The sequence below is a fragment of the Chelon labrosus genome, assembly GCF_963514085.1.
Source record: "Chelon labrosus genome assembly, chromosome: 13".
Lineage (NCBI taxonomy): Eukaryota > Metazoa > Chordata > Actinopteri > Mugiliformes > Mugilidae > Chelon > Chelon labrosus.
Genome location: NC_140346.1, coordinates 13,132,438 through 13,145,032, shown reverse-complemented (window position 1 = coordinate 13,145,032; position 12,595 = coordinate 13,132,438). Strand labels below are relative to the sequence as shown.

At 41.2% G+C, this 12,595-nt stretch overlaps 1 protein-coding gene across 1 annotated transcript in view; it reads left to right on the top strand.

Annotated features, from left to right (window-relative positions):
- bcas3 (BCAS3 microtubule associated cell migration factor) overlaps positions 1–12,595 on the top strand; it is a 285,342-nt gene that overhangs the window by 31,714 nt on the left and 241,033 nt on the right. Inside the window, 3 exon segments of the mRNA XM_084559322.1 lie at positions 411–494; positions 2,573–2,743; positions 6,860–6,953. Of these exon segments, the coding sequence (XP_084415448.1) occupies positions 411–494; positions 2,573–2,743; positions 6,860–6,953 (349 nt within the window).

Sequence of the window (12,595 nt, the reverse complement as noted above, 5' to 3'; positions counted from 1 at the left end):
TCTGTCTAATGGGATTGTTAAGTATTTACAAAAACCAGAATGTGCTCTGCAATACATTTAATTCGTAGTAGTGGTTTGGTGCCGTCCCACTCAAGTAATTGACAGATGGGGCCGCTGTTTGTGTGACTGCCTAAGGATTTCCAGAAATTACAAAATCTAGTTTTTTGAACCACTGAGACGGAGCTTTTCAAGGGATATTTTAGATGAAATCAAATCAGTGCAGATTGGTCGAGCAGCCTTTCTTTGACAGCACAAGCAGTTTCTTCCAAAAAGTTAAGAGGTCTGTGAGTTTATGTTCTGTACACTTCTTCTATATGTCTTGTTGTATTTTATATACTCTCTTTCTTTATATACATACATACCAATATATATATACTGTATATATTTAAATTTATAATTTTTTTTTTCAGTTGATAAGATGTCACCAATCTCGTGGTGGAGCTTGTGGTGACAATGCGCAGTCGTACACAGCTACAGTGATCAATGCTGCCAAAGTAAGTGACAATACATATTCACATTTACCCATTTTCTCATATATTATATACATTCTTCATATACATATACTTAAGCCATTGTGCACAACACGATTGAACAGAGTTAGGTACTGGACATCACATATATTTAGTTTGTGTTGTCCCATAGATAACACTTGGTATTTTGAGTTTTCTTTCTTCAACACTATATGTTTTCTGTACGGAAGTTGCATACAAAACTATGTTCTAATATAAAGGTATAAAGGTCCCGAAGACCCCTGTTTAGTGCAAGAAACACAACCAGGTCTTAGTGTTATTACCATCATTTACTTTCCAAAGGCCCTGGTATATATTTGGGGAAACACGGTGAAGTTGGATGCAGAGCCTTTCCAGTATGAGGCAGAAGGTCATTTGTGCTGTCCTCAGATTAAACGGCACACAAGACTGTATTCCCAGCTCTGCCTACAACATCTGTAAATGTGCTGACATCGGATCCACCTGGCCCGCCTGGCTGACTGGTCCTGAGCTTATGAGACACTTCATCAACTTGCCTATCTGTTTGTTCCCACTGTAATTTGTTTCTCTTCATCGGTCCTGTTTCACCCGTCTCCACAGGGGGGTGACTCTAAGATGGCTCACTAACAGCCAACAGCCCCCCTATGACACCAGGTGAAATTCATTCCTGGTCCGATTTATCCGCTTGCCAATACGCGCTCGCGAGCCAGCCTCTCATATGGTTCTAGTCTGTTTCTCCATTCGGTCCCAGAGGACCGGCTAATTGATTTACAAAGAGCAAGTGTATCTAACAGCTAGCGTGAGAGAAGTCTCATTAGCAGGCTAATGATGGTATACATCAAAAAAGGCACCGAGTCGCTAACAGGTCAGCAGGATAGCAAAGGTTGGACAATGGCAGGGGGTATTGATATGCAGCCAGGCAGTCTGCTTGCCCGCCCTCTCCTCATTTAGGACCATATATCTCAATATGGATGACAAGGTATCTCCTTCTGGCTTGTGGCGCGACACGCTGGCTCTGAGTGCTGATGTCCAGAGACATGGAAACAGAAAGGGGGGGTAGCATTAAAGTGTAATGGCATATGTTTATAAGAAAGTCAACAGAGAGTGCAGCAACTCTAACCAACTGGATGTGTATGTGGATGCTTTTCCAGATTTAATCTCTTGTGCTAAATGTGTGTTCTACATTAATTCTGGTGGGTGTATGATTGAAAAAGACCGCATAAATTAGTTTGTAATTTCTACAGATAGCGACATGAGGCTGCAGCGTTGTATGTGTGTGTTTTTGTCAGCCATCAGACATGATCTGCTTCGAGAACCCCCTTCCCACCAGCGGATCAATAGCCCCTGTTTGGACTACCACTAAGAACTCCACAACTGCAGTGATTAGAAAACACATTAGTGTTGATCAATTAGGAGCCAAACGCCTCACTTAATAATTGATGCCTCTTCATGCATTTTACACACACAAATGCACAGAGGCAGCAGACACTGTTAGTGTGCCTGGCCAAGTGGCAAAGAGAGACAGTGGGTGATCCTCAGACCCAACAAACGCGAGGCGCCACGCTGTATTGACAGGGCCGCCTAGTCTGAATGCCTGATTAGGCTCTCCGGGGCCCCTTTGGCGCTTACACACACACAGTCACACGCATTGGACTCCATTAGACTAAGACAGTGTAGTAGGTGAGATAGACTCCACTTAAGCAGCACTATCCATTTCCCTCAATCGAGCCACAGAGGTGTGTTTGAGCCAGACACCCTGGCTGGGCCTTAAGCGGACACAGAGGAGCCTCGCACACACACACACACAACCACACAGCGGTGTCTCTTGTGGCTACAGTGCTACAAATCATCAGCACTACAAGTTATCAGGGGCGAGCATGCCGCATGCACACACACACAGATAGACACATTATTGTGAATATATCCATGCACGTGCCACCACTTTTGCTTATCTTCATGGTCTGCTAAGGCTTTAACTACAAGGCAATATCACACACATTACATTCAAAATATATTGCATGTGAAATTATAGCAGGTGCACATTTCTAATCTTTTTTTATTGTTTTATTTATTTTTTTTTCTAGACTTTAAAGACGGGCCTAACGATGGTGGGTAAAGTTGTTACCCAGCTGGCAGGCACCCTACCAGCAGGCCCTCCGGATGAAGAGGGCACACCTCACAGTTTGAGCCGCCGTAGCCCCCACAACCCCGGTGTGGTCACCATCATTGACACACACAGTGTTGGAGAAGGACAGGTCAGTAAAATGCTTTAAGTTAGAATACTTGATTTATGTACTGTGGTTGCATTTTTGCAATGTCACAGACCTCACGCTGTTCTGCTCGTTATTGACCTTAAGAAGTACTGGGACTCACTGAGAGGCCATAGAAAAATGTGTGTGTGTGTTCATTAATTTAATCTTTTAATACTAAAATCATTTACAGTAGTAGCATCACCTTAATTTAGAATTATACATATGAAATACATGGAAAACAATTACGTTTGTCCTTTTTTCTTGGCCTCAAATTTGTCATTTTGATGCGAAACAATTTAAAGCAAAATTTACAATGGTAGAAAAATCCTTTAAATGCACAAAAGAAGTAAATATACACAGCACAATTCAGATATTAAACAAATGTCTGGAAGATTTCAGCCTGTAAGTAAATATATTAGTGCAGGCCAAATAAGGTGTTAATGAAGGCTATTCATTGTCCAAATAAATAAATAAATGAATAAATTCTCTCGTGGGGTTTTGAAGTGTTTTTAGCATCTCAAACATGATCAAGAAATCTACTCGTTCTTCAGCCACGATGGAGGCAGCACGAATGTGGGAGATGTGGCACTAGCCAGTACATTTTATAATACAGTTTTAAAAGATATCAACCGGTTTGGGAACACATAAAATATTGCATTACATGCTGCAAAAAGACGAACAGGTAACTACTGACCAAGAGGCATTTGAGCTGTTTGCAGTCAGGTAGTGAGAGGCATTACCATCAGGCTGTCTGGTTCAATCAGTGTTTGATCAGGGTTCCAACTGAAAGAGCTGTGACATAACAACATAGTAGGTTCATCTGTTTGTTACCATTTTATTCCCCACAAAAAATGACATTTCATTCAACACAAAGCTCCTTCTCAGTGTGCAGGAAATACAGAAATGTTTGTGGTACATCCAGAAAAAAGTGGCGACATCAGTCAGATTGAATAATTCTGGGTTGAACTAAAGAACCGCGTCTGCAGAAGAAAACCTTGCATGATGCCACAATATCTTTTAGAACAATGCCGTGTATTCTTTTAGTGGAGTTTCACACACTTTCTCACAGCTTATGACAAGCAGCAGTGAAGCCTTCTGGGAGGCCTGTGGTGAAAAAGACCCTTGTAAGACGTTTCACGTGTCACCTTTTTGTATATTATGAGTCAGTACTAGATGAATAAATCAAATGGATGGACCCACATACAGTGCTTTGTAGTTTCAAGTGTTTATCTAAGCACAAAGTTACAATATTTTCCCTACAGTGATAATTTGTGTCTTGGCTTTGATTTTCACTCTCGACTTTTGAATTCAAGGGAAACCGTTAGAACTTGAGGTTCTCCCTCGCTGCATCCTGTCACGTCTTCAGACTAAACATCTGAGCTCATCGTGTTTCGTTTTTAGATCTCGCACAATGGTTAACCAGAAACTGTTACCATGTGACCATCCATGTTTAAGTGTCAGCTCTACTGGCTAACACTCTAAATACTAAATACATCCCCCCCAATTGGGATCTTTATATACATAACGCGGACACACACGTACACAAAAACTGAACGGGTGCCAGTGTGTTCCTGATGTTTTACCTCTAAGTTCTTCTCATGTGTGACCCAGGTAAACATAACTCTGGCCTCTGCGGCTTTGTGGGAAACAGAAAAATTCCCAGTGTTGGAATTTGTCTGTGGCTTGGACGCGCTCACTGAGCTCTTTCACCTCGCTCTGCACAGCTTGCTGAAAGGTGTGACTTATTTTTGCTGCATATATTAATAGCCGGGCTTTCGGCCTTCGCCACATCTGTTCTAGCAGCGCTGGTGGGAGAGACGCTCTGTAAACACGCAGTTGTAACCTCATATGAAAGTTAGGGCTCAAGGAGTGAAGGCACCGTATATCAAATAAGGTCTTGACTTTAAATTTTGGCCATTTTAATGTGAGATTCAGGACAAGACAGAGAGGCTGTTGTAATTTAATATCTGAGTCTGCTTATATTTTATCTTTTTATTTTTTTAAACTGCCCCACAAAATGACATGGCTTGCAGACAGTTGTGAGACCGGAAGTCTCAAATACATTATTGTACTTATAGTTTATAATATTTGTTCGGTTAAAAACCTTGCTAGCTCACTTGCTGTCCATAATTTTCTTTCTGCATAAGATTGAACTAAATGAAAGTTGTGTATAAAATAAAAAATAAATAAATAAGTGGATACTGTCGTCCGTTTTTTAAAAAATGGATATAATGTAAGACTGTGGTGACAGACGTGAAACCCCTGGTGGTAATTATTTTACCCCAAAAACCACTCCGCACATTCAAAAGCATATCTCTTGTCCTATTATTTTACATAGAGTTTACATGTGCCAGGACACAGTAATCATATATACCATTATGCTGTGTGAGTCTAACCCTGGATATTGTTTAAACTGCCTTCAACAGGATCTCCCCTTAATGTCAAAAGAAATGCTAAAAGCTTTTATCCCCTTAATTCTCCTCAGCCACTCCAAACTATGATTAATCACACTGCAGAGGCTGTCACATTTTTAATGAGGCGTGCTAGCATACATAGTACAGTTTGTCAGTGATGTAGTCGCCACACACACACACACACACACACACACACACACTCCCTGCCGTCTCCTCCTCTGCGCACTGTGACCGTATCCGCTCTGTAGCCAGTGTGTTGTCTTATAAGCTGGACCTAAGCCTTCAGAAGCAGGTCTGCACTCTGTCACCAGCCGGCACACTGTAACCGTACACTGGCCATAAACACTGACTGGGCCCGGCCAGAAGGGAGTGGAAGGCTAAGAGTGGAGGAGAAATGAAGAGTGAGAGGAGTAGTGGGAGTGTGTGTGTGGTGGTTTGTGAAGGTGGTGTCTGAATGAGGGGTGGGTGGAGTGTGATATTTGGAGAAATGGGAAATATCAGGAATATGATAGAGGTGAGTTCCTGTGTCGGTGCGGGAATCTCTCGCCGGCTTTGAAATTCCTTATTTGGAACAGAAACAGCAAACACACAAGCACACACACACACACACACACACACACACACACTCGCTGTGTAACGGGTTCTCAGTTCTCTGGAGGACACTCTCATTTCAAAGGGCTCCAGCAGGATTCCCTCACAGAACAACATTGTCTGCCTGCGCCGTAATAAAAGTGATCTGCTTCATGTCACCAGCCTCTTTCTTTTCTTTCTGTTCTCCCCCTTTTTCCCCCCCCCTTTTTCCCCCCCTGCTTATTTTTCTGCTTGTAGTCTGAGAAGAAGCCCTTTAGTTTTTAGAAGCTGTTTCTTGTTTGGACTAGCTCCTATTTAAAATTCTCAGCCAGCCTTACCGACGTCGTTAATGCAACACTGGGGCCAAGTTTAACCCCTGTGTGTATGTTCTCACTCTCAAACACACGCACTTGTGTACAAAGTGGCCTCATGTCTAGGCTTTTTCTAATCTCTCTTTGTGACTAAAGAGGTTTTCTGCCAGCCCCCTCGGTCCCCGGCGCAGCCTCTCGTTTGATTTGTCCCGATCGCAACAGCGGGCTTCATACATGGATTTACGGAGGGAGCTCTCGCTGCGCAAAGCGACAATTTCTTTTTCTTAGGCAAGCTCCAGAAGTAGGAGACCAGTGCTAGATTTGACGCCAATTTCTGTCTGTTTACGGGAAATCCTGCTGTCGTGGGGTATTGTCAAAACCACATGTAAAAGCCACATCATTGCCAAAGTAAATTTATCCGTATTCTTGTCTCTGTTGTTGGAACCTACCCCGTCCACACTGGTCTCCGCGCACTCTCCCAAGGAAGCCGTAACGCTAATGCAAAGATTATGATTGTTCTTTGAAGCAGCACATTTTTCTAAACAAAGTACTCGCTTGTCTTTGTTTCACGTAATATGTTAATTATTTTCTATCCACAAGAGGGCAATGACACATTCAGAGAGGAGTTTGACTTCCAGCTGTTTCATTGCGGGGTGATGTCAAAGAACAGTGCTCAGTGCGGTGATGATATCTGACCAAACCGAAATGTGAAGAGAAATCCTAGAGTTGGGAAATTCCCGCTCTGTGTTTCGTGCTCTCTTTGTGAGAAAAATGATTTGAACTTTCTTTATATACATATGTGTGCGTGTGTGTATACTCTCCAGGTTTTGGTGAGTGAGGACTCGGACGGAGAGGGAGTGGTGGCTCACTTCCCAGCTCATGACAAACCCATATCCTGCATGCAATTCAACCCCAGTGGTAAGACACACGAGCGCCCTCACACAAAACCGTGCACACACTTACACTTTATTTTTGGGAACGCAACACTTAAAGCTCGTTCAGAGGACAGTAAATGGGAATACAATTTCATTCCAAGTTTAGAATGGCACGTGTTTCACTCATATATGTGGCCACCTCATCTTCTCTCTTTGTTTGGGCCAGATTAATGTATTCATAATGTACACAATGAACAAGAGTTAAATGTTGTTTCTCCAACAAACAGACTCTGAAAAGTCTCACGCAAGTCAGGCATTGTGTCACATATAGTAAATAAATGATTTATCTAACCTAAGCTTTAATTTCATACAGTGTGTAGTTAACAGAAAGGGTATGACCACCCTTTTCCTTTAAAAAAGTAGTAGGTGTCCTTTGTTTTACTTGTAACGTTAGGTCGTTCAGCATCTTGGAAAACTAGCCACAGCTCTCCTGTGGTTTGCATCTGTCTCAGTGTCTCGTGTCTCTTCACATAATCCCAGACTGACTCCATGTGGGTAAGATCACAGCATCTGGCCCCGTTCAGACCTTGCATTAACATCCGTCCAGGGGAACCCGAGCACAAGTGATGAGCTTAAAGTACAGGTGTGAACACACCCAGGACGCTTTGAGATCGCCTTTGAGAGATCTGTACTCTGACCGCATTTGGTCTGGGTTGCATTTGTCTGCATTCCTTTGGTGGTGTGAACACACCATTCATCCTGAGTCACGTTAAAGACCTCCACCTCCTGAGTTTTGCCTTATTCATTCATTCAGAAAAAAAAACACCCGCTCTCATGAATGATCACCAGAAAAGGAAAAAGCACCTTAAATGATGATGAGAACTTTCTTAAGTATTATGTCCTTGTAGCTGTTAAGCAAATAATAGATAAATCTAAGTAAGAATTAACAAAAGAAAATATTTAATATGAGTACACAGTGTGTTATTCTGTCATTAAATAACATAGCAGCATGTGGTTTATTATTGATGTGGTCATGCTGACGTATAAGGAGCCATGTGTGGTTAAGTTATGCATTTCCTCAATCACCGGTGTCTTTGTGGAGATTGCGGTGCATATGGAAGCTTCTGGACTTTGAGCTTTGCAGGTCTAACTAACATCAGGACAGAGATCCATAAATAATAACTTAACGTTTATGATGCATGCACAGGATGTCGCCATTTATTTGCATGTAGAGCGTGAAACTGAGATTGGATCTGGAGAGCTGGCGGGAGATGCATGTGGAGACGCATGTGTGGATTGATGTTAATACAAGGTCTCAACTCTGTTGCAGGACTACTTGGTCATCTTTTGGCTGAATAATTCTTTATGATGCTGCAGAGTAGAGGAAAAGTAGAGACATTTCTGCAGAATTACAAAGACAACATGTGAAATAGAAGTATATGCTCATGATGACAATGCCAGCAACAGAAAGCTCACACCAGACAGAACATCGCACAAGTATGTAGGTTAACTGATAACAGGTCAGGAACAGGATTGTGTATAAAAACATGATTTAAAAAATAAATAGAAAGCATGGACAATGAAAGAGAGGAGAGTACATGAGAGGTGCATCATGGGAGGTCCTCCAAAATTATAAGCTCCGTCAAAGTACAGAAGGTGTCCCGTATAACATGTACCACGGTGGAGTTCAATGGAAACTATTTTGTCAGGTCTGGGATAACTAACCCAAAACCTACACATGGAATAAACACGCTTGTATGAAAAAATATCCTAATTAATGATCAGTTTGCTTATTAAGGATTTTTATTGTGAACTCGATAACTGTGCAATACTTGGTCGCACCATATATGGGGGAGATGACTGGATTCTTGAAAACAAACATATAGTTATGGCAGAACATAATGCAATCCAAGTGGCCCTTTTACCTTTTTTGGGGGGACTTTGCTCTGTGCTCCAGATATGTACAGGCACTAGCTAGTAGTTGGACTTCCTGTAGGTTCATGTTTAGCGAGTTTAGCCTCTCAAGTGACAAGAGATCTTTTAAATCAACTGAAAATAAAGTCAAATATTTCCTATTCCTGTGGCACTTTATTAGCACTGCCAGCCTTCACCTCAAAAAGAAAAGGACAGTAGATGCTTTGTAAGTGTCAATGGGGCTGCCTTGTCTTCATACGTGATGTATGATTTTGTGCACGTTACTCCTGCGCTGTGCATGTGTGCAAGTTAATAAAGTAGCTGCTGAGAGATGACTCTCACCTCGTGACCTCCAAGCCCCAAGACTCCATCACTTACTTAGGCTCCTTCAGAGCAGGAACAGGACGATATTTTAGACAAAGACAGAACAGACACGGTAGTCTCTTCCCATCCACTGCTCACCAAAAGTCCCGTTACCCAGGTCAGTACGGTTAATTTACTAAAAACGCACAAAAAAAATATATATTTTTAATTACAAAACATACGTCTCTTAATCTGGTGTACTCTACCAGTTGTATGTCAATGTGACATTCAGACTTCTCGGATGTTCATTTAGAGAGAATGCTCTGGATGAAATAACACATACACTAGCCATTGATTTGCTGATGTGTTCCAAACATTGCAATGAGTCACTGTCAGTAGTTTTTAATATAACTAATTTATTCTGAGTCAAATCTTAGCAGTGAATAAATGTTTAAATTAGAACAGAAAACAGCACCAGTTATTGCTCTAGGATCACGTAATCAGATTAATTTCAGTCCTAACACAAGTGGAGAAACTCCTCTTTACCACCGTACCGATTGCAGGACTGCTCGTTTCGTTGTTTATTATTTTTTTCATTTTTTCATTTCCAAGCTGCCTGCTGTGCAGTGTCCCGTAATTTAAGTCCTTTTGATTTGATCAGAGTTCAAATCCTGAGTGACGGCTTCATTGGTCTGCAGCTAAGTGAACTCTTTCCAAGCAGTTAGGGGAAATGGGTTTTACTGAAAAGCCTTCTTGCTCTACTGAGGCTCCCCTCACAGTGGTCAAGCTTTACATGACAGAAGCAAGAAAGATAGACTGAGCAGGAAACAATGATATGACTCGAGCAGAGCTTTGAAAGCCCAGAAGTTTTGGCTGGGAAGAGTTATGTAAGAAACCCCAGTGGCTTGTGTGTGTTGGAGGCTCTACAGAGGGCGGAGCGGTGGCCGCCAGTTTCTTGGTGTGGTGGCTGGTGCTTTGTGGCGTTTCAGTGGATCTGTGGATCTATTCCTAGTGGTGTAATTAGAGGGACGCAGATGAAGTTCAGTGGAAAAGCGCTCTCTTTAACAGCTGCAATGTGTGTGTGCTTGTTTTCTTTCACGTCTCGTCCTTTTCACCCATCCTTAACGATCCTTGACTTGATTATTAGGTACGATGCCAAGGTCAAAATATGCCTGTGTTTTGAAGGCAGAGATACTGTCAAAGGACTTAAGCATTTCTTATGATTATGCCTGGCACTAGATGGAGTGATTGATCCAGCAACCATGCAAGGCAACACCCTCCGCTCTCTATTCTCTCAGTTCCCTTTCTATGCAATCCTTCTCTGACTCGTAAGGATGAAGTTCTTAGTGCAGTTGTGGAAGAGGTAAAAGTAGGACACCATGATTTAAACATATTCGTTATAGTTGTACATTTAAAACTTAATATTACATAAATGTTTCAAATTAAATGACAAAAAAAGTTTACATACGTCTCTAAACTAGGAGCCTTCATTATTTAGAACAGCTGATTTTAGAGTGCTTCATTTTATAAGGGCAGTATATTGGTTTTTATGCAGTGTACATATATATAATAGAGTAAAATGCTGAAATATTTATGAACAGTCTTACTTTTCTGCCTCTAGTGAGCAGGAATCTAATCAAATATCAACTTGTTAAGGATTAATTACTGATTTAAGACATATTTTTAAGTGAACATACCTCATGTCCCCTGTTAGAGCCAGATTCTTTTCTAGGTTGCCTCTCTTATGCATCACATATATTTGGATATTCGTACACAATGAAACATTTAACAACTTTACCTTGGGGTGTAAGTGTACGAATGTGTAAGAAATGTATCCTCACATCTTGTAGGACACCTGAATAACAGGTTAATTGGCAAAAAAATGATCAGATTGTCATTAACGAAAAGAATAAGTTACAGCCTGAAACATTTGTGATATTTTTTGCCTTGCGTTTAAGCTGAAGGCAGGTTTCCATCACGCTCCACTGACACTTGCCTTAATTAAATGTATGTTCGAAGGGGGCATCTCCAAAGTAACTTGTTTTCAGGTTTTCAAATCAATCTAGTGGATTGAAAAGAACATGCTGTAATTTCTCCCCAAGATCTAATGTAAAACCAGTAGAGTAGCAGAGCAAACAGGAAAACTCAACATAATAGCAACACAAGTAGCTTAAAAAATGCCCTGTAATTCTGAAAGCGTATTTCATTTCTAGACCCTACCAGGTAATAGTCACTCATATAAATGCTCCACCTGCACAAATTGAATCTTTTCAAGTAGTAAAACTAAATTAGTCGTCTGGAGCATCTTGCTGCCTGCTCACTGACCATATATCTGTTAAGTGATTAGTTTGGAACGTATCTAAACTGGATGCAGGTATACTGTATGTCCATCCACTGTCTTGAGTAGAAACTCTTTCATTATCCCTTTCTGTCTCATAAAACACGCGTAACGTGATTTTTGTGCAGCCGTCTAAATATTCTGAATATGAAACTTTTGAATCCCCATCAAAGCCAGGAGTAATGGCAGATGAATAAAGACTGAATCTCTCCCCACAGGGAACTGTCCCATAAAACATATCCCTGGTTTAGTAACAGGCCAGTCTAATGAATAGCCTGGCCCGTTGTGCCTGACCAGTGAGGCAGCTGTGCCGTGAAGGCAGATCTCCGTGGTGTAATAACTCTGTCTCTCCATCTTACTGATGTGTGAAAGAAACCAGGCTGATGCCGAAAAACCCCGTACCCACAGGCACATGTTGAACATGAGGGGAATTCCCACACACAAGCAGCTTCGCTCAGCCACACATTTATAGCCACACATTTAGCATGGATTGAGTTGTGTCTTCACACCAAGATACTAATTAGCACTCACAGTCGGCTCTGATGTGATTTACAGCATTGACTCAGCAGGGATGCCTGTGCTGTTTTTGTTGGAATTTAACTTGGAAAAAGATGCCATTTTCTTCTGACTATTGCAATTTTGGGTGAAATGGTAATATAATTAAATATAACTAAACTGAAACGAGACAGAGCTACCAAGATTTTTCTGAAATCCACATGTTGGCTCTATATTGTATGTACATATAAACCTACCTGTGGGCATGATGTGATTTCCTTCAAGGAATACCTTGAAGCACCCCCATAGTCCATCCAAAAATACAAAGGTTAACACTTTTGGATGAATATTTAGTGCAAACTTTCCAAAAAGCTTCATAATTTTGTCTAGTTCCTGCATATGAACATTTAATTCATCTTTTTTATCTGGTAAAAATTAAAGTTATCAGCAACTTATAGCTTTGATTCCAGGGCATGAAAAAAATATAGGTTTGCAAATGAATTCACAATTAGCATTTGGTTTTAGAATTGGGATTGTATAAAAGTGATCAAGTAGTAATCGTAGGAAAGTCTTTAATAAGCCGTATTGGAGATATGCTTCACTGGAAAAGACGTAGGCCCACCAAACTACCGTCA